The sequence below is a fragment of the Antedon bifida genome, chromosome 3 (genome assembly GCF_963402885.1).
Source record: "Antedon bifida chromosome 3, ecAntBifi1.1, whole genome shotgun sequence".
Classification (NCBI taxonomy): Eukaryota; Metazoa; Echinodermata; class Crinoidea; order Comatulida; family Antedonidae; genus Antedon; species Antedon bifida.
In genome coordinates this window covers 32,117,479-32,140,347 of record NC_136228.1, presented here as the reverse complement: position 1 = coordinate 32,140,347, position 22,869 = coordinate 32,117,479, and the positions used below count along the sequence as shown (strand labels likewise).

The window sequence follows — 22,869 nt, the reverse complement described above, 5'->3', positions numbered from 1 at the left end:
ACTATGGCAAATTAACAACATGTGTTTTTACTCTGTATATCAGCATTCATTTTGTATAGGCCTACAAACAATAATGACATGTAGCAGCAACAACTGGATCTTATTTGTCAGATGACAGTTGGCGGTTTTGCTTTATTACAAGCGTTCTGTGTTTCTTTTCGAATACCTTATGAAACTCTTTGGTCTGGTTTCTTCTTTTTGATTGATATCTGCTTAAGACAACATTGAATCCCAGAATTCAATTAGCCTAATTGTTTATTTATTTATTATGACTAATGTCGATTTGAAATGTGATTAATGCTAATGTGCAACTTTAGAAAAACCCAAGCTGATGTGAAGTGTTCATGCGAAACGATTTACAATGAGAAACAGAAACGACGATGACGATACTGAAAGAAAGATATACCTGACTAACTGTATAAACATTCGTATCTAGCCAACATCAAATAATATTCAATACAAACAATCATAATCCTCACTGATTAAAAAAAATGATTGATGTGACGTTTCTTTTCAATCGTGACATTTGATCGGTGACATTCTGATTGCAAAGTTACGGATATTTATATACCAAAATGGAAAAATCCCCAATATAACATATATAAATAAACAGAACATTAATATATATTTAATTCTTATAGCCTTCTCTTTTCTACAATGGCATGCTTTCATGTTCATTGCTTGCAAATGAAATACTGCAATATAATCAATAGATAAAAAACACTTGTTAATGGTTGAATCTCCTTTCGTTTCTCATGTGATTTAAAAAAAAATTATATTTAATCTTTCACTCAGAACCTACCTGAGATATTACTAATGGCTTCGTAGACGGAATTTTCTAAAATATTTGCGTTTATTCGGGATTATTTTTATCTTAGTGTTTGTTCTCCTTAATCATATTTCTATTTTAATAAATTGGATCAACTGATACTCCACTCAACCCACCTTAAATCGACGATTGTGTGACGTCAATCGTATGAAATTTTGATCAGTGACATTCTGATTGCAATGTTACGTATATTTATAATACCTAATGGAAAAACCCACAATATAATATATAAAGACAGACAGTAATTCAAACGTTCACACAGGCGTTGACAACAATATTCATAGCAGAACAGAAGAACGAAGCCATTAGACATGGGAAAGTGGCAACAGAGAGTGAGTAAAAACCATGGAGAAATAACTTGTTTTTCCATGCTAATTAACCAGGGAGGTATCTATAGCTGCTATAGCCTAGAACCAAGCCGTTTTTCGAAAAATGAGATCTAATTTTAATAGTCTTAGATTTTCGATCTAAAACTAAGATATTTATCCAATGAACTATATTGACTCATCATTGTTTGTGCTTTATTTTATCTTTATAAATTATATTTATTTTAATTTAATTTTTATTGTTACATGTTTATGTCTTGTCATGATGTAATTTCTGCGAGGGTCCCTAATGATCAGCTTCGGCTGGATGGACCACCCTCGTAAAATATTGTTGAAATAAATAAATACATTTTAAATTACTAAGCAAAGTTCATTTATAGGGGTATCTCAAAATCCGTTAACATGTTGGTGGCGAGTTTGTTTACCACATAAAACAATTTATTTTAGAGAAAAGGAAAGGGCTTGACACCATATCAAGGAAGAAAAAGAACGTTTGGAGAATTTCACTGCAAAGATTGCGATCGAACATGGTGTAGTTCTCATAGCTGGGCTGACAAGGGACAGAAATGTCAGACATGTGAAGTTAATGTCTATCCAACAAAACAGGTACTGTGACATAAATTTATCTTCAATTAATATTACGATTATCATTAATATACTTTGTTTTTACATTCGTTTCTGATATAATCTGTACAATAATATTGTAATCTGTACAAATTATAATCTAATAATAATTACTATTTAAATTATAACTTGTAGACTCCATTTTACTTTTAGACTCCATTGCAAAAGCCAGATGGACTGGATGAACATATAGATGTCGAGAAACATCATCCCCAGCACCTGTGTGAAAGATGCAAGGAGCTTGGACGTTTCTGTGGAAGAAGACGCTAACGACCATCTGCTTTGTTGTGACCAATTGTCTTTAAAAGACGAATTGCGTTGCCTCCAACATATTTAAAAGTATATATTATGGTATATAGAGTATTACGAGAATAATATAGGCCTATAATTAAGATGAATTCACTTAACTATTACAAATTTTACCCAGACAGTCAGAACCATGGTGGTAGTGTTTAGAAGTCAATTTGTTACAATTGAGAATATTACTGTAAATGGTACAGAAGACGAAATATTTGTAAGATCTTTGGAAGAAAGACAATAGGTCCTAAATCATTTTAAAACCTTAGCTACAATTAGTATACAAGTTTGTCATACCGAAGCAGCGAAGCTTCCTCAATAAAAATGTGTAGATATTTTGTCATGTAGATAATTCAAGCATCAGCACATGCATCTCCTTGGTCCAGGACGGACCAACATGTATATACACAGTATGCTATATTAATTGAATAAACTATGGCAAACTATTTCTATTGTATGTGTTTGTATTCTGAATAAAAAAAATGGCGCGGGTAGACGTTTGTAACAGCAGTCTGGAGCTCAGTGCTGACTGCAGTTGGAGCGTTTGGTTGATACAAATCTGTGTTTCTTTTCAACTACATTATGCAATTCTTTGGTCTGGTTACTTCTTTTTGATTGATCTGCTTAAGACAACTTTGAATCCCAGAATTCACTTTATTTATTTATTTTATTTATTTATTGGTCATCACTTTCGTTAGTGGTGCAACCAAAATAAAACAATTGAGCAAAATAATGAAAGGAAACAAAACAAAAGCAAAATATATACATAATTTGAAGCTATACTACAAAATATAAAACATGGAGAGTAACTCCATGTATAAACTAATAATAATAATTGAGTATTATGACTAATGTCGATTTGAAATGTGATTTATGATAATGTGCAACTTTGGAAAAACCCAAGCTAATGTGAAGTATTCATGCGAAACGATTTACATAATGAGAATACATGCACAAACAGAAACCTTATGACGATACAGAAAGAAAGATTATACCTGATTAACTGTATAAACATTCGTATCTAGCCAACATCAAATAATAATAATAATCAATACAAAATCATAATCCTCACTGATGGAAACAAATGATTGCTTGATTATTATTATTATAATCCTGACAGGGACCGCCGTCATAAATTTAAATGGCGTGGAATATTTTGATGATGAAAATGTAGGTACGGACAGTGGTGTGAACACGATTCCTCCATCATAATGGGCCTTTAACTTCCTAATAGAATGTTATTCAGAGTCTGCTATTTGTTTCAACCAGGGAAGGTTCAACCAATAATATCTTTAAATAAACACTTAAATTGCTGCAAATAAAACCATATTATCACGTACAGGTAAACAAAACATTATTTCATGCATCGGTAAATATGAATTATATCAGTTACTATCTATTCATATTTTTCTGGAAAATCCAACTTATGACGTTAAAAGAATGTAGAGTAGTCGGCTAGTATCATTATATTGAGAGCTCGGAGCTGATGAGTTCAAAGCTTATAGCCTAGACTTCATTTGAAATAGTAGGCCTATACAGAATATAGATAATGTTGTCTGCAGTTAAGAAGGTAAATATCTATTTTTTCAATAATAATTCCTAGTCCATAAGCTTAAACGATTTTGAAAATACTATTCAACATCGATTCAATGTAGGCGGGTGAGATCAGGACTGACGCAACTTCCACAAAACGCTAGCAATGTACGTAAGAACGGTTCCAAAACTATTAATGATGTAATTTGCATCCCATTTATTGATTATATAATGCATTATTTAACATAGAAGCAAGGGTTGACACCATACCAAGGCAATGCGAGGAGGTTCGGTGAGTTCTACTGCAGTGACTGCAAACGACGGTGGTGCAGTGCTAATAGCTGGGCTAACAAGGGACAGGAATGCCAGAGATGTGGAGTTAATATTTATCCACACAAACAGGTATTGAATATAATAATATTATAGTCAGAGGAAAAAAATGGCGAAAAGCTTCCTACATTCTAGGACTGTTAAGTTATCAGATTGTCTAATATAATACTGTTTTGACCACAGTGATTATTCCCCATCCCCCACCCCACCACCAAACTGATTAGTGAGTCAGGCATCGACATTTACTTATGTACATTCTAAGTTATTTGTGTCTCCTTTCTATATTCTTAACTCCTTGTAGATCGAAGATTACAGTTATTTTACAATTATGAAATAACTGATAATAATAATAATATAACATCGGCCTACTTTTTAAACAAAATATATCTTTTTTGTAGACTCCATTAAAGAAACCAGACGGACTGGATAAATCCGACGTCAGTAAACAGCATCCTCAATATCTGTGTCAAAAATGCAAAGAGCTTGGATTCTATTGTAGAAATCTATCTAGTGGTTACGATTCCCAAGAAGACGATGAATTATCGTTTGAATTTGATAAATTAAAATTATAGACACGGACGGAATAAGAGATGACATGGCGTAAATTAAAATAATGACACGATCGTAGGAGGTTGGGCTGATGTCATAAAGCTCTGTCTACACTATCAAACTAGTTTGAGAAAAAAAAGTGTGACCTGCCCAAATATGGTAGTGATATGCCTAATTATGGTAGTGATATGACATCATCATGTCAATATGGGCACATCACATTTTTTTGCCACATAAAATTTGATAGTGTAGACAAGGCTTAATACAATACATCCATGTTTTTTTGTCGTATTGCAATTTGCAATTAACCTTAATTGTTTTTAATCTTATAGTAATTCAATAATATCACACATGTAGTAAACGAGTCGATATAATTATGTCCTCTTCCCAGATTACACAATAACCCGGTATTTTGGTTGGCGCGAATGAATCGAAAATGAGTGGTACATTCTATTATGAAAAGACATTTTGTCACAATTTGTTAAGCTCTGTCTACACTATCAAACTTTGTGTGAAAATGTGATGTGCCCGCATATGACATGATAATGTCATATCATCACTTTTTTTGTCAAACTAGTTTGTAGACAGAGCCTAAGAATGATGATTTAGGCCTATGTATACTTAAGTTTAGATTGCCTTGGTAAAATTATTCACGGCAAAAGTAAAAATGTAATAATAAGAATAATATAATATATGCATACAATTTATATTTTTTAAATGAATGACTGGACAACTGTATGATGCGCTATGTGCAATTCTGTGTGCCGTTTAATTAGTTTCTATCTGTACAAACATGATTGTATATAATATACAGTGAGTTAATTAAAGTTATGAAACTCGACAGACTTCCTTTTGTTAATTATGAACTTTGTTGTCGACAGGTTATCCATTGTTCAAATATTTGTTTTTATTTATTTATTTATTTATTTATTTATTTCTTCCCATTTTCAAATATATTATACAATGGCACCACACTAGCCCACGTCCAATAGTGGCGGGTAGGAGAGGGACACACAGTTTATTAAAACTGAATGTTCAATCTCAATATTATAAATTAATTAGTAGCTCCCATTAGTCAATACATTATAGTATACCTACTCCCCACATACACACCCCTCCCGAGACATGTGGAATGCGCCTGTATACCGTAATTATTCGAATAAAATGCTCCGCTTTGAATAAACTATTGAAATAGGACAATGTTCGCCGTTCGTGGTGAGGTAAGTAAGGCTCTATTCAACATTTTGAATGTCCAGTTACATATTAACATTTAGTGTAGGCCTACTATTCGTTCTTGTCATTTTAACGAGGACATCAGTACCATTAATATTAATAATAATGATCTTAGGCCAACAATGTTTTGCTGTCATGGCGTCTGGCAATAAATTGCAGAATTCCTAGTGGATAGACGCACGCTGGTAGGCCTCTAGGCGACATGGTCACGTAACTGCGTATATAATAATTAATTGATTAGGCCTACACCGTATATATTAATGTCCCAACACTAAAATAGAAACGAGGATTAACGCCATACCAAGGTAAAGTGAGGAGCTTTGGTGAGTTCTACTGCAGTGACTGCAAACGACGGTGGTGTAGTGCTAATAGCTGGGCTGACAAGGGACAGGAATGCCAAAGATGTCGTGTTAATATCTATCCTCACAAACAGGTACAGTATACGTTAAATTATTATAGTATACCCTCGTATCTGAATATCATCTGGTTATACTGTAGTGTAACTAGTGTCATAATTAAGGCCGCTATTTCCCTAGTATAGGGAACTAACAGGGCCACCACAACAGCTTTAAGTGATACATAATCGATTAGGCCTAGGCCTTCTTTCATAAATCATAATTTATACTTTCATACTTTAACAGTGATAATATGGCTGGCGAATTTGTGAAAAAGTGTTACCAAAGACACTAAACGGATACAGAGGCGCACCAGGCAATAAGGCCAGGGACTAGGGTACCGATCTTTGAATGAATATTTGCACCACCAATGAGCAGGACGATTAAAAAAACTTCCATAGTATAATAATAGGCTATACTTCCTATATAATAAACCGCGTATAATATGAGCCCTATTTGTAGGCTAGTATTGTTTATGTTTTATTGTTATTACACTTTACTGTGTTATTTCTAAAATAATTGTAGACTGCGTTGATGAAACCAGATGGACTTGATGAACATTCAGATCTGAGTAAACGTCATCCTCAAGAACTGTGTCAGAAATGTCAAGAGCTTGGATATTACTGTAGATTGGAAGACCGGTATGAGGAATCGGAAGATGAATCGGAAGACGACCAGTATGACGAATCGGAAGGTGATTCGGAAGACGAAAGTTATTCGGAAGACGACCAGTATGACGAATCGGAAGGTGATTTGGAAGACGAAAGTTATTCGGAAGACGACCAGTATGACGAATCGGAAGGTGATTCGGCGGAAGACGACCAGTATGACGAATCGGAAGGTGGTTCGGAAGACAAAGTTCATTCGGAAAACGACCGATATGCCGAGTGGGAAGTTGAATGGGAAGACGACTGGTATAACGAAAGTCATTACCAGCATGACGACCATTCGAAAGAGGACCGCTATGATGAGTCGGAAGAAGACGAATCGACAGACGGTCATAGTACGTGCAGTATATCGTGATATTAGATACGGTTAAATCAAAATAAAGTGTTTACGTAATATTCCTTCGTTTTATATTTATTTTATTATGAATCATAAGCTGTAATGCATTCTCAAAAACATAGTTCAAAATGATTTAAGAACTTGCTTATCTTCGTTATGAATACATAATATTTTTAGCTCATAAAGTAAAGTACTCTGTATACGGACCGTCACTCTATAATGGCAATACTTAACGTTTAGAATTTAATAACCTAACATTAGGCCCAGAAAGCGACGATAGTGACAATTACACGGAAAGACATTTTACAAATAGCTGATTGACTTTGATAAGAGCCCCACGGTAACTATTGAATGTAACTCAAATTATATTTATTTCCATTAACACATAAATAACGATTACTAAGTTGACTATAGTTTTACAATTTTTAAAATGTCAACATTTGATTAAAATTGAAAAACAAAACCACCTAAGCCCTTGTATACGATTTATAACCATAAACCAATCAATTTTGAACAATAATTCATCCATCTAACAAATCTAAACGAGATCAATTAACACGCTTTCTAATAAAAATGAGTTCATTAATACAATTTTACCGTGGGGACTGTGGATAAAAAATAGGGGGTTTTCAGCTCTTCATTTTACACGCTGTCCGTTCGAACGACTGGAATAAAAAAAAAGAAGACATTTTTTTGTAAACAATTTCTGATGGTCGGGCGACTACCATCATATATGTTATATTTATTAATACAAGATAGCTCCTATGTTCTCTCGCATAAATATTATTTAATATTTTATCATTTTTAAGTAAAATGTTTTTAAATGGACACGGTGGTACTAATGGGTTTGATATATTTCTGTAGTCGTCCAGGTATAAATATCATTTTATCGTTGTATATTGGTTTTATAGAAAATATTAATAAAGCTTGGTTCCCACTAGAACGCAACGCAACGACGTATCGACGCCAAGTGCTGTATTGGGTAAGTATGTGGGAACCGACGACGCAATAGTGGTGCAAATATCGCAGGTTTGATTTCACGCAGGAGGCGGGGGCAAACACAATTATTGGAAGGGAATTTTCTTACGTTGCGTAGATTTCGTTACGTTGCGTACCAAGCTATGGGTTTGATATATTTCTGTAGTCGTCGTCATTGTTTCGTTGTATATTGGCTTTATAGAAAATATAATAAAGCTTGTTTCCCATTAGAACGCAACGCAGCGACACAAAGTGCTGTATTGAGTAATCACATAGTGCTGCAAACATCGTAGGTTTGATTTCACGCAGGCGGGTGCAAACACAATGGTTGGAAGGGCATGCTTACGTTGCGTGCTAGTGGGAACCAAGCTTTACATTAAAATGCATTACCATGAGGTAACAATGTCATACCTGGAGAACACCCCGTGTTACATTTGTTGCACATTTGTTTTTTTGTTGACGACGTATTGGATTTAGCCCATTTGTGACCACATTTAGGACATTTAGATTTTTTTTTTTAACTTTCGGATTCACACACAGTTACCACCAATTTCCTTACATTTACCACAACGTTCCTGGTCATGTGCCTTTGAATTTTCTTTTTTCGTTCCTCGTTTCAGTTTCCACTAGAAAACAAAACAGAAACAGTGTAGCAAAATGCGATATTAATCGATGATTCTGGGTTCTTGTATAAACTATAAAAACGCATGTTGCCTAATGTCTATTTATAGAAATACATGCTAAATTCAGCCACTGGAAAATTCTGCACAGAGTATAAAACATTTCGAATCCGATTATCTCAGCTACAACCGTGACTTTCTTCACATCTATGTACATCATTTGGTTCGGCTATAAGTGCAATATTAATATAAATTCACAGGCATAATATTATAACAGTTACAATGTCTGCTGTTAGTGACAGGGTAAGTATCTATTGTATTGGGATCAATTCAATGTTCACTGCAATGATCGATGGTTTGTAGTACAGTTATATTGTGTTTATAGGCCTAAAGTGTCAATACAACAACAGTCTTTCATTTCAGTGTAGCTATTCAACTTTTTTCTGTGTAGCCTATATTCGTCCGGGAATAGGCCTACGTTATTAATTTAAAGGATAGTGGGATTCAGTCCGACAGTACGATTAGGATTAGACTCGCTCCAAGTGTGTATTTACACTTTTTTTACAAGCTCAAGTAAAACGTATGAAAGGCTATATGTGCCACAATATTTTTACTAATATTAAGTCAGAACTCCATCTGGAACCTAGACTAGATTAGGATATACGGTAGTGCACTAATACTATACAGTGCCGGACGAATAAGGCACCATGAACATTTTTACAGCGCGTGACTATGTGACAGCAGTCGACACTGCTGTATAATAGGCTTGTTGGTTTTTAAAGAATGTTCCATCCGTACATTAAAATAACATTATAACATTTTCGTTGAAACAGAAACTAGGCTTAACGCCATACCAAGGCAGTGCGAGGATGTTCGGTGAGTTCTACTGCAGTGACTGCAAACGACGGTGGTGCAGTGCTAATAGCTGGGCTGACATGGGACAAGAATGCCAGATATGTGGAGTTAATATCTATCCACATAAACAGGTAGGTTCACAGTTGGATACTATAACACAGTATTCGTATTCCTTCACATAATTGTTAATCTCTCCTCATATTCTGTTACTAAGGGTTACAGTGTTATTCTTGTTATTACATTACAGTAGGCCTACCGTTTTATTTTTATCACTTTTTATTTTGTTTAGACTCCATTAAAGAAGCCAGATGGACTGGATAAGTCCGACCTCAACAAACGTCATCCTCAAGAACTATGTCAAAAATGCAAAGAGCTTGGTTACTATTGTAGAAGATCGACCACCACTGTATACGACGACGATGAATCGTCTGCAGAATGGGAAGACGAATTGGAAGACGAGCGTGAAGACGAACGTCTTTGGGAATACGAACGTATTTTGGAAGAAGACCAACGTCTTGAATCGTATTTCGAAGATGACTTGTATGACGACGACCACTATCAGCTGGAGGAAGACGATGACCCCCGGTGTTCAGAATATGATGAATTATCTAATCAGTTGGATGACCTGTTGATCTAAATAACACTAAAGCCTTGTTCGCACCGGACTTGAAAAATTGATAAATTTAACCACGGCAGATTTATCAAATGCCATTGGAAGATTTGATCATCGTTCGCACGTTGATATTGTCACGCAGTTAGATTTAGCGTAATTTTACCGACATTTAACCGTGGTGTTAAAAACAGCGATTGACTCACATGTGTATTAACATGAATCGCGAGTTCGGATTGAACCGAATCGCGTGGTTAGTTTGAACCATTAAGACCATTGTAAAACGTTTAGTTACCGTATTCCTTGTGAGACTTAAAGTATGGAGGAATGCTTAAAGCATAACAAGTGCTCACAACACGTGGAGAACCGTTATATACCGATAATGTATTATGTGGCAATGATTGAAATAGAATGCAGAATCAAGTAGACTTAGTATTTTGATTATGAATGTGGTACAATAGATAAATGGGAAAGTTGAGACGAAGTATACTATATAAGTAATATAAGTACTATATTAAGTAAGTATAAGGATGTGAAAAATATGATGTTTACAAGGTTAGTAATTTATAAGAAAGAATATGTATTGTTAAATGAAAAATATGTTTGCATAGATAAAGCCAAAGAAAACACATAGGAGATATTAAATTAGATGGATTTATTAAACATAGAATATATTATAATTGTATGAATTAAATATGCTATGTAAGAAAAGATAAGCCTTGTTAATGAAAATGTATTATAGATAATATGTATAAAAAGAGGAAACTATGAAGAGAAACGCTAAAAACAAAAATGAATGTGATAATAATTATATAAACAAATGAAATATAATAATATGTATAGCGTATTAAAATGAAAATGAAATATATATGTAAAGAGAACATTATATATGGAAATAAAAGTGGGATGAAGCCACATAAGATAAAAAAAAAAAAGTAAGTATAATGTGTTTTTTTCTACGGAAGTGATTAATTTATTAAAACTGCAAAATTGTCTACCGGTACTCAAAGTCTGATTTTATTTATCTTCATTTTTTCATGTTTTTGCATTTTAGCAATTCAATTATTTAAGTAATTCGTATTTATTAGTAGGCCTACTCCTTATTAAAATTAATAAAATGCTTGCTGGTTCTGTTCTAACATGCAAAACTCATTTATTAAACTGTCATATATTAATCATCTTCTGATTCTTTAACAATATACTCCATTAAGTTGTTTCCCCTTGATGTCCGTCCGGTGCCGTCGACACTTTATTTCTAACCTGAAACAATGAAATTAATTGATTTAGCCTACAGTCAGGGGGAACATGACAAAAGGCTTCCTACTTTCTAGGTGTTTTATGTAGTTAATTATCTGATAGATATTGTTAAAAAACTCTGTAACATGACCACAGGGCTGATTTTGCCATTCCCCGCCCCCCCCCCCCCCCCTGTACAAACAACTGTACATACAATTAATAATCGTATAAGATAACAAGTGGAAATGGATGCTTGTCTCGCAAACAAAATTAAAACAGTTAGGCCTACGGAAGGAAATATTAAACATTCGATAACATTCTATAATTAACAAGTTCCAATCTACATCTAGTTTTCTTTGTTCTCGCGATTTTAAACCTAAACTGGTATATGGCATCTGAAAACTGTTAGGTGTAGGCCTATAATACCTCCTCCTCAGTGATTTATCAACATTATAGGCCTACCCTACCGCCCGGCCTAACCATATCCCTGATTTCACGAATGTAATTCCTACCGTCTGTTTGTGTGGATAGACATAAACTCCACACCTGATGCATTTTTGTCCCACATTGACCTTGCTAATAGAATGCCAGGTTTCATTGCAATCACTGCAGTAGAACTCTCCGTACAAAGACATGTCTGCATCACCTTGATACGGTGTCAACTCAGTCCTCTTTTTCGTCTATTTTCAAACAAATGTTAAATTCAATTTATTTAATTAATGATTTTTTAGTAATTGTATGTATATTAATTATTGTTTTAATTTCAAGGCCAGCCTGAGTCACCCGTTTTATAGGCCTATAATCACATTCACGCGAGTCACCAATAAATGTTGTCAACCACCCTCACTGATTTTAAAAATCCTACCGTTTGTTTGCGTGGATCGACGTCAACCTTACATTTTGGACATTCTTTCCCCTGGTAAGCCCATGTATTATTAACACTGTACCAAAGCCGATCGCAATGACTGCAGTAAAACTCTCCGAACATCATTGCTTCGCCTTGATATGGTGGCAAGTGGTTTTTCTTTTTTTTCTAATTTAAATAAACAATATTTAAATGAATTAGTGATAAAAAGTAGATGATGCTAATAAAAAATATGTATCTTTGGAATATTATTATATTGGAGTTGTTGTTCGTTCGTTATTTTAATTTCCTCTTTCGTTAGAGTATGATAATTAGTTTAATTACATTAAATGTTTTCTATAATGTGTACATTGCTGCCGATTTTGAGCAAAAGCGCGTTCTGTAGTTTTACAGTCGTTTTTAATTAGCTAAAAGTAGTTGCATTTTATAATCTGTTCATTGGACTTGATAATGACCTCATGATGTAGTCGGAACGTCGTTCTTTTGTAAGCGTTATTAACTAAAATGTTTATATATGTAAATACCGTATATAATGACGAGGAAGAAGTACATTTTTAGTTGGATTGTTTGATTTTGGTAGGCCTACTGTATTTGCAATTTCTTACCAACAGCCTTCTAGGGGGCACGCGTCTCTGTTGCGCTCCTCTCGTTACAACCCGCCACGGACCAATAATATTGGTTTCATGCTTGAAAAGTGCTGGCAATACCTGTTTATTACGGTATAATAAAACAATCAAGTAGGTACTATAACGTTTTGATCCTAAAAAACACCTGAGCAGGGAAGAGTAACTCTTCCCTGATTTGAGCATGCGTGAAAAGAAAATAACATTGACAACTATGCGCCGAATTTTCTATCAAATAAGTCGAACAAGCCAATTACATCATCAGATATTTAGCAAGGAAATCTAACAATGTTATTAAAACATAGCTAAGAAACCGAATGAATGAAGTACGGAGAGCATCTATGCCTACTAATACATGGAAGTATGTGTATTATCAGGCCTACAATCTTAATTCCTAGAATAACTTCAGATTTTGAAAGTTTTGCTATGACAGTTTTCCAACACTTTTAATATAGCCTAAAATTACCATTTTGGATGAAAAAATATATTTAAATTAAAAATAGTTACTTACCCTACGAAGCATGATCTGAATTTTGAAGGAAATTTATCGATTTTAAACCATCTTACAGCTGATAAAGTTTGGAATATTGTATATAAAATCAGTACGTTGCGTTATTCTCTGCTGGGATTTTCCAGCGGATTTCAAGAATTAGTGGGAGTTCCTGTTTATGTTCACTTCCATAGCGTCCTCTGTCCGAGAAGAAGACGATTCATGTTCTGGTTATGACTCGACACGACAACGATCAAAACAATATACGTCGTTAAGTTTATATATGATATATATTTTTATTTCTTTTAAAAATAACATTTTCTGGATTTATTTTATGATAATTATGATATTTAATAAAGACATACACCTTTAAATATATGTCATTTGTTACATAAAAAAATATATAGATATATAGACCTATAAGCATTATTGCATAAAGGACTATTTTGATTGACCATTGATAGCACCACTTTAGTAATTGTTTCTAGTTCTAGAGAAAAACTTAAACTGAGATATTAATTTGTGTGCAATAACAGACACAAATGTGCGTAATATAATTGCATTAATCCAATCGTTTACGACTATAATTCACGGCCGATGTTTTCTTTGAGTTGATAGGTAAAGGTGATTGAATCTATCCGATAAGTCGTCATCGTCATCTTCTCTACAATAATATCCAAGAGTTTTACATTTTTCACACAGATGTTGAGGATGATGCTTACGAAGATCTACACCTTTACCAGGCTTTTTCGGTCGAGTCTAAACCAATGATAATACAACACAATTATTTTTCTTTGCATGCCATATAAATAAAGCTATATAGACTGCTCCCACACATAGGCCTATATATCCCACGAAGATTTTCTTTGCTTGAACCATGGATTAAAGAATAGAAGGATATGCATCGACGGTGACATCAAACGATTTTACAACGCGCTTGCCTATACTAAAGCACTGCTGCCAATCAAACAAACACGCTCATTGAACTCCGTGTCTCTAACCGCGGCCCTCTGTAAAACGCTGCGAATCAACTGTTACATTTTTTAAGACCAAAACGTAACCATGTAGAAATCGTATGCGCAGTCTGAATGTTCTATTGACATGTCTGCGTCGATGATTAATTGACAACAAAAATATATTGCTGAACAATTCTGTTTTAGTTTCATCACAATCGGACTACGAAAAGTTCACTTTCTTACGACTGGTAATTTTAAGTTGTTGGTAATATTAATAAAATATGCAATTTTTATATTTGAATTATCATTATTTGCCTGCCATCTTCTGTCATTAAAAATTGCGTTAATCTATAGAATATTAAATTATGCATTTGACCATGTATGTTATTAGCGTGGCCGGTGTTCACACATACAACAATCGTGTTTTTAATATATGGCTAAGCAGTGGTTTCTTCATAAATCTCCTAAATTATCGATGTGATTATATTTAAATTGTAGTGCCTAGTGATTGGCTAGTGGTTATGTCATCCACATCACATCCAATCACCGGGCCTAATTGAATGAAAACAGCGATCCCTGATCCGGGATTGGCTGGCTATGTATAGTTGCGATACGTTACCTAGCGGTCGTTTTGAAAAGTACACGCAGGGCAAACTTAATCACGAACAAACGAAGTACCTATTATTATTCACACAAGAAGTAAGACAACGGTGAGTATATAGATCATGATTAAATGTTGTATCTACTACACTTAAGATTAACAGTATCAATGTCGGCAAATCATATGGTTTACTAGTAAGCCTAGAAGGCCTATGCCTAGTATTCTTGCTGATTTTGTAATTTTACATGTAGGCTGAGAAAACATTGTCTCAGATGTAGGGCTACTACAGGTCATAAAATGCTACTTTAATGTCATAAAAACATTAGCGAAGATCAATCGCGGCAGAAACTTATACTAATTACAATTATAGCATCTACAATTCTAAGCCAATAACAATATAGTATTGTTTTTATCTGGTATATTGATGAAGTAGGCCTACACTAGGGTCTTCACAATAACATACAATGTAATTTAATAACTGTTTTCAATAAAAATTATACTCAGTGGCGTGAGGCAGAGGCCTGAAGCCACTTGTTTATGAAACCTAAGTGGCCCTCCAAGTTTCAAAGATCGAGGCCTGGGACGTTTTTAGCATTTTCGACATATTTTATGCCTGTTCCTCTGGGCACTGCTCATGGGCCCCAAGCTTCAGGGCCCCTGGGTTTAGCCAGTGAGCGCACATAGTCGTTACGCCACTGATTATACTGTTCAAATATGTATGAATACATAGTTGCAACAATATTTTCTATTTTCTAGATAGAAAATGAGCAATCACCAGTTGTGTCTGCAAACGATTTGTGGTAGCAGTAAAGTTTCTATGAAGGACCGGAAACCAAAGAACGCGCGAAAGAAGTTGCACATGTGCAGTAAACAATATATTAGGCACGCGACCGTTTCGTTGTTACCATGCGGTTAATTAAACTGTAACATTGTGGGCGGTCCGCGGTCTGTCGGCGAGAGTCAAGGAACCCTTGATCTCACGTCGATGCATATCCTTCTATTCTTTAATCCATGCTTGAACCCACACTTCCCGTACCTGTTTGTGTGGATAGACGTTCACTTTACATTTCTTGCATTCTTGCCCCATGTTAGCCCAGCTGTTAGCACTACGCCATGAACTCTCACACTCCTCACAGTAGAATTCTCCAAAGCACCTTTCACCTTTCACCTTTCACCTCTTTTTTCCTTGATAAGGCGTCAGGTTCTTCTTCGGGTTCTAGGCTTTTTCTGTCACAAAATAAATTATATTTATAAATAGACCACATTTAAACCGCATCTCATAATTAGTACAATCTCAGGTAAAAGTTTAAATAGTAAACATAATAATCCCGATAATAATAATTGAAAGCATGCTGTAATTTATGCAAAAATCGTGAAAAAATTAGGCCTACCCTGCCACCACCTGGCATGACTCCCTTATATTATTTCTAATGAAAAACCGAGTACCACATCAATTAACAAAACCAATGTAATAATAATAATATCAATTGTACAAAACGTAGTACTGTAGATCTAATCCTGTCAATTGAACTTCCGTAGGGTTTTCCATAGGATTTTCCACCGGATTCACGACGCACGTAACGTCACACTCGGCTTTTCAAAGCGCCCTCAATTTCTGACAGCAATCAAAAACTAAAAGTCAGGGCGGAAGGAGTTTAAGTGAGAAAGCTTTTGTATATAGGTTTTGATATTGTAATGGAGAAATAATAAAAGGGATGGCAAAAATTAAGATCAACGGTATTACTTGGGGAACATTGTTCTTTGATCATGTAAATAGCCTTGGTGATCAGGTAATGTTTATTGGTGTTTTAAGCTTGCTATGTAGTCGCTATCCTAGCCTAGGCCCTCCCTGTAGTACTTGCTCGATCCTTCTTGCCTTCCACATGTCACTCTTTCCAGGGAACATTCTGTGTTGCATTGCATAACAATCTGAAATGGTAGGCCTACAAAACGTAGGTCATTATTATGTCACACATGTGGATCTATGACTATGACCAATTTCTTAACTTTTAATTTCGCATTATTATAATATGAGCCCACATACTTATTTTTTAATAATTAATATAATTTATAATAATAATAATTGATTACAATAAATATAGCCTATCTAGACTATATTATACTATACAGTACTATCCTACTAGGCTACTAACTAGGCCTAGCTAGGAGGCATATTGTTAGGTAATTACACTCACTACTAGTTTACACTATCACACCATTTTATTGTTTAACTTCCTAATATTTTATACAATATATTTGAGATTCATCTAAATTAATTATTTAATGTTTTTTTTTTATACTTATCTATAGGAGGGCTTCTTGATTGGTGATGTGACAGAAAATGTAACATCAAACATCACTGACTCGCAATTAACAACATACAAGAAAGATATATGTACAAGTAAGATTACAGAAAAAGTTTAATGTTAAGAAATTAATATTAAAAATCGTGATATTAGTGCATACTTTCCAAATATCTTTTGGTATTAAAAGCAATTAAGTGACAATAATTTCTACACAAAGAATGAATAATAAAACCAACCTAAAATTTGTGCCGAAGTTCTTCTTTGCTCAGGCACCAGAGATCTGGAACCAACTTCCTTGTTCCATCCATTACACTCCATCATCCTCTTTCATCTTTCCTAAAAACTCATCTATTTCAATAGTTATTCTTTTCATGTTGTGCTGTGAGACTCTGGTAAAGAGCGCTTTATAAATGTTTGATATTATTATTATAATCATGTTGTGAATCCTTCTATCTGTATTAATGTTATTAATTATTTTCTTATTTTACAGTCATCCAATCAACTTATGCATGTGAGAGAACTGGCAGGTACGTACATACACAAAGAGGAGGTGGGACTTATAATTGTAAATCCTTCAAAATGGATCCCAAATCATTCAAATACAACATTTTCCCATACAGAAATGTTGTATATATAAAACATTTTCTATGGATCAACAAAATAATACTCAAATACCTATTATACTAATACTATCAATATACATGTACACTATGATATCTAATAATACAAACGTCTATATTATAATTAATACATGTTTATAAATGTTTATTAATACATTTGATTACCTTCTAGTTTTTATAATAGAAGCGGACATGTGAACATTGATGATGTACAGTCTGTTCTGCAAGATAAACACACTGTAAGTATTTTGTAATAGAAACTGAGAAAATTGGAAATTAGATTCTTTAAAGACCCATGGTAGCCTGCAGAGCAGCGCCTACCAAGATGAGCACACGTGGAGATGACCACCTACTCATTTCACATAGTGTAACAATTACTTAAACATCCACAGGGGTGAGACAATGAGAGTAAAGCATATTGCAGGCATTAAGGATACAAACAATGTGGCACAGATAGACTTGTTCTCATTCCTCTAGCATGCTATTTCGTTACCTTACCATTATTCCATATTCTCTTTGTTTATAGAAAGTTGTAGGGTGGTATAAATTTCGACGCAACACACAATCACAGATTTCGTTGCGAGAGAGGGCTGTGCATCAAAGCTTAGAAAAAGCGTTGGGTAAAGGTCTGATACTTGCAATATTTACAGCTCAACAGACATGGAATCAGTCTACACACACATTTGGATATCAGTTATTCTCCTTCAAAAACAAGTAAGTTTATGGTCTGTGCTTGATAGGATGTCTCACCAAGGAAAGAACTCATAACAGTCCTTTGATCTTATGTCTGGCTGCGACAAATATCAACAGTACTGTACTATGTACATATTCTCCGCAGCGTACGGTGTCTGTTAAGGGATGTGGAACTGATTGTGTCGCAGCCACAGATAAACCCTTTGATCTCCGGAGCTCAGTATCCTGTTGTTAGTTGAGTACTACTATTGTATCTCATCTGGTACGGCCTCTAGGTCATGGTAGAACTAGAAAATGTCATCATTTTTATTTCTCGTACAAAGGGTTGCTTATAACTTTTTTTATTTATTTTTATTTCTAGAAAATTTGTGCCTTTACCTATTGAGGTCATTAACCTGGGAGACACATCGCAATCGGATTATAAAAGAGCAAGTGAAAGTGTGCCATCTATAGGCTCCACATATGATACCATACTTAATAAATACAAGTAAGTATCATGTGATTACAGCTTTCTTCACACTTAATTTTATGATGGTTTTACCACATAGATTAACAGTAGGATTGGACTTTACTATTTATTTTATTACTGAATTGTAAGTTCTACTGGGTAAACATGTAGCCATTAGACTTAGTTAATTTAACACTTAGGAATTGTAGCCAACATTCAGATTCAAACTTTATTTTTTGCTGAATTAAAGACCCCTTCCCTGCAATTTTGGACGTTTTTTGGAAAATAATACATATATATCACTTTAAAAACATTAAACCATGTCATTCCTTGTCTTAAATGTACGTTTTATGGTAAATTATGATAAAAAGTGAGAAACAATGCACTACCTAAGTAGCTCGCGGCGATCGACCTCTCGTGGACGGTCTTAGGCCTAGCCTAGCTAGGCTTAGTTTTGTAGGCCTAGCTGGTAAACATCGGTAACGTACGAACATCGTACGCTAGCTATATACCTAGCCTGACGTTGTATAGTTGCTGCATTAATTGTCTTTCTATTTTTGCCAGACTCCGTTGATACAAATTGGGGAAAACCCGGTATTTTCGCTGAAAAGTTAGGAGTCTTCCATTTGTTTTGGCCTCACGATCGATCGAAAAGTGGGCGAATTACAGGTGAAAAACAAAAATATCAATCCGCGCGCAATGCATTTTGGGATTTATAGCGGGCCGCTATAATTATTAGAATCGACTTATTTTTCACATTTTTAACCGTTTAAAGACGAAAAAAGTTATCGCAATAGGACCACATAGTATTATTTTTACATTAAATATAATTTGTGATCTTAAATTAGATCTAAAAAACGTAGGGAAGGGGGCTTTAAATAATATAAATAATAAGGTTATTAGAAAGTTATAAAATAGTTTCCTACAATTTAATAAATTAAAATGTTTTTAGGAGTGTGTTTGTAGATAATAATAATAAGAATAGAAAGTCTGGTGTGCCTTTGATTTAGGACAAAAAGTGATGAATGAAAATGTATTAACCAATTAAATAAAATTTGTTTTTTTATTTAACAGGAGTGTGTTTGTAGATCCAACTGGAAAGTCAATAGCTTTAGTCAAAATGGAAGAAATGAATAACACAATGCAGTCAGAATTAGAGGTAAGTATCAATAAATTGTCATTTAATTTAAAAAAAGGAAAAACTTATTTACTATTTCCTCTAAGCCCTGTTCCAAAACAGGACAGTTAGGGGAGGACGACGGACATCCTGTGTTCGCTAGAACATAAAATCATATAAAGTCGACATGGCTGTTTTATTTATTTATGCACCCTTGCGCGAAGATGACGGTGACCAGCAGTATCTTTCTCCCTCCCCTGTCTCGCGGCGCGGGCCCTTCTGAATCGCTTGGCTCTGGTGATACAGCATAGGCCTAGCCTTCCTAGCTAAGGGCCTTGCATTGAAACTACATTCAGACTATCAACACCACTGTTGGTTTGTGTAATACTGTCTTAGATGCAAATGACTTCATCATCAATAACAACAATACAATTGTTGCATTCCATACAAATGCTTTATTTAAATAAACTATTTGTGTCAATGTGTAGAATATTAGTCAGGAACTTCTGAGAAGTGAGGCGAGTGTTAGCAAGCTACGACTGGAGGTTGAAGAACTAAGACGGAAAGCTGCAGCAAAAATACCAAAGAGGCCTGAACAAATTGTCAAACCTGATGAAAGTGTGAAAAACAATACAAATGAAGAAACAGATGAGAAATTGCAGGAGAGTATTAAAAGAAGTGTAGTGAATCACTCATCACCAATAAGCCCTAAAGGTATGTAGTAGACTTTGTCTAGCACTAGTCCAACAATGTTTATTATGGGTATGTTCAGATCCATGGAGGTATGCTTTCGTATCGCAAGCAATGTCATATAATATACATTAAACTAATTAGCGTCGTAACAGCAAAGTGTTCAGATTTGCTTGACACTTTTCGTTTGAAACTGAAATGTTACTGATTTGGGCGAACATCTGGTATGCAGGAGTAAATTTGATTGGTTAGAGGTCAAAATCGTTGATGCATGACTTTCGTATCTTAGGCGTTGTTCACTAATCTTGTACCTTGAGCTGTTGTAACAAACAACAATCAGTGTCTTAAGAAGTGGCTTCTACTAATCTTTTGCTGGTTCAGATGGAGTTGTACGCCGCGTATGATACAAAAGCATAACTCCGTAGGTCTGAACAGGGCCTAAGAGACACTCTGAACTAAATTACTTGCCTCAAGTGGTCTAGCAAAATAGCATGTGAACAGTCAAATTGTATGGTTTACCTTTGGTAGTTATTTCTAGTGATTTATGAACAATTTTACTAAATTTCTGGTTATTCTTTTATTTAGGAGATTTCAGTTTGGACGAGCTAAAATCCGGTAACAGAAAATTGTCAAATGAAATATCAATGGATCATGAAAGTCCTGAAGTCGTAAAGGAAGCTAAAGAAGACATTACAGACCCATTTGCTGGTCTCCTATCAGAAATGAAAAATGCTTTAAAAACTTCACCAGGGTATATGAAAAGTAGGCAGCGGTTAAGCACTGACGAAGGGGCTGCGAAAGATTCTAATAGATATCGTGCTTTCAGTGATCCACCAAAAAACATATCAAAGAGAAATCAGATTGATAACAATTTAGTAACGAAAGAACAAAATTTAAAGAAGGCACATGACGACAGTGATGTAACCAGTATTTCTGATCAAGATGAAGCATTTTGCCAGTCAGACTCACCCACCTTTTAGTAGGAATTCAATTCTACTTGATATAAAGCTCTGTCTACACTCTCAAACTAGTTTGACAAAAAAAGTGTGATGTGCCCAAATATGGTAGTGATATGCCCAAATATGGTAGTGATATGATATCATCATGTCCATATAATGGGCACATCACATTTTTTTGTCACATAAAGTTTGATAGTGTAGACAGAGCTTTATACAAGCTATGGCTACATCCTTCTATTTTATAATTGACGTCACGCCAACATCTATACACGCAGAGTCTTGGTGGAGGTGTCCATGTGATGTTTAACATTTAATATAACAGTTATTTAATATGGAAATTTTACAAATGTTAAATCTGTTTTGGTTGAGAAAACATAACCTAAAAATGGAAGGAAGAAGATTTTTAATTAATCTTTTTTTTTGCAGTGCAAAAAAGCTAGCTTGACATTTTGTTATATACAGTATCCCACAATGCAATACACAATGTTGATTGTTGTTGACATGTCTATTTTTTGTGGCACATTGTGAAATGTGAGAATGATTGAACATTGTCAGGATTGAAATGAACAAATTGAGTATGGTATATTATAACAATTTCTATAATTTTTTTAATAAATGCATTTTAGTAATGGTTTACATTTTTACAAAAGGTTATATATATTTATTTTTTACATTGAAAACTATTGTTAATAATATAAAATTACTGTGTTCTAAATTTCATTGTAATGTTTCAATGAATTGTAACAAAACAAACAAGTTTAAGAGGTTAGAGACTATTGATGCATGATAAAAATTGGAGGATTTGAAGACAAATGGTGTCTATAGTTTTGTTTTATCTTTATTACAGTGTTTCCAGTTAAATATTTATGTTCATCTATCATTCTTAGTAGGGAGCTATATATATTTATATGATTTTATAAATTGTAAATTCATGTTTTTCAATATGATATATATAAAGAAAATAGTATTTCATAAATGTTGTTTTGTCACAATAATACATAAACAATCATCACTAGGCCTAGGTTGAATTTCTCAATTATGCGATAATTTTAATAAATATGAGCTTAAATTGCATTATCAT

The 22,869-nt window shown here is 34.3% G+C and overlaps 5 protein-coding genes across 7 annotated transcripts in view; 4 read left to right on the top strand and 1 right to left on the bottom strand.

Moving 5' to 3' along the window:
- Nucleotides 1-1,068: 1,068 nt before the first annotated feature.
- On the top strand, nt 1,069-11,172 carry LOC144837568 (zinc finger CCHC domain-containing protein 24-like). 2 transcript variants are annotated; one of them, XM_078692748.1, is made up of 4 exons: nt 1,069-1,161; nt 1,603-1,761; nt 9,864-10,702; nt 11,121-11,172. In XM_078692748.1, exons 1-3 carry the CDS (start codon nt 1,141-1,143, stop codon nt 10,209-10,211), a joined length of 528 nt encoding a protein of 175 aa, XP_078548874.1. In that variant the 5' UTR covers nt 1,069-1,140; the 3' UTR covers nt 10,212-10,702; nt 11,121-11,172. The 2 variants fall into 2 exon arrangements, with proteins under 2 accessions (XP_078548874.1, XP_078548875.1); XM_078692749.1 differs by lacking the exons at nt 1,069-1,161; nt 1,603-1,761 and adding exons at nt 8,821-9,022; nt 9,553-9,705.
- The window catches only part of LOC144837571 (zinc finger CCHC domain-containing protein 24-like), a 100,887-nt gene continuing 81,559 nt past the window's right edge, over nt 3,542-22,869 (top strand). The window contains exons 1-3 of one of the 2 annotated variants that reach the window (XR_013611528.1): nt 3,542-3,646; nt 3,859-4,011; nt 4,338-4,958. Coding sequence is in view for 1 of the 2 variants with exons in the window: in XM_078692752.1 (XP_078548878.1) it covers nt 3,626-3,646; nt 3,859-4,011; nt 4,338-4,511 (348 nt within the window). In the remaining variant the exon portion in view is untranslated. Of the gene's footprint in view, nt 3,647-3,858; nt 4,012-4,337; nt 5,275-22,869 lie in introns of those variants that run through there. The other variant, XM_078692752.1, reaches the window with a different exon arrangement.
- LOC144837828 (uncharacterized) lies at nt 5,567-7,815 on the top strand. The gene is made up of 3 exons (XM_078693102.1): nt 5,567-5,708; nt 6,002-6,154; nt 6,642-7,815. Exons 1-3 carry the CDS (start codon nt 5,688-5,690, stop codon nt 7,137-7,139), a joined length of 672 nt encoding a protein of 223 aa, XP_078549228.1. The 5' UTR covers nt 5,567-5,687; the 3' UTR covers nt 7,140-7,815.
- LOC144837569 (uncharacterized) lies at nt 11,191-13,596 on the bottom strand. Its single transcript, XM_078692750.1, has 5 exons — nt 13,420-13,596; nt 12,891-12,992; nt 12,286-12,453; nt 11,933-12,100; nt 11,191-11,444 (listed from the first exon to the last, which is right to left on the bottom strand). Exons 1-5 carry the CDS (start codon nt 13,429-13,431, stop codon nt 11,391-11,393), a joined length of 504 nt encoding a protein of 167 aa, XP_078548876.1. The 5' UTR covers nt 13,432-13,596; the 3' UTR covers nt 11,191-11,390.
- Nucleotides 16,589-22,741, top strand: LOC144837372 (BRCA1-A complex subunit Abraxas 1-like). The gene is made up of 9 exons (XM_078692445.1): nt 16,589-16,745; nt 17,266-17,356; nt 17,752-17,788; nt 18,054-18,120; nt 18,408-18,595; nt 18,936-19,061; nt 20,097-20,181; nt 20,628-20,853; nt 21,415-22,741. Exons 1-9 carry the CDS (start codon nt 16,671-16,673, stop codon nt 21,807-21,809), a joined length of 1,290 nt encoding a protein of 429 aa, XP_078548571.1. The 5' UTR covers nt 16,589-16,670; the 3' UTR covers nt 21,810-22,741.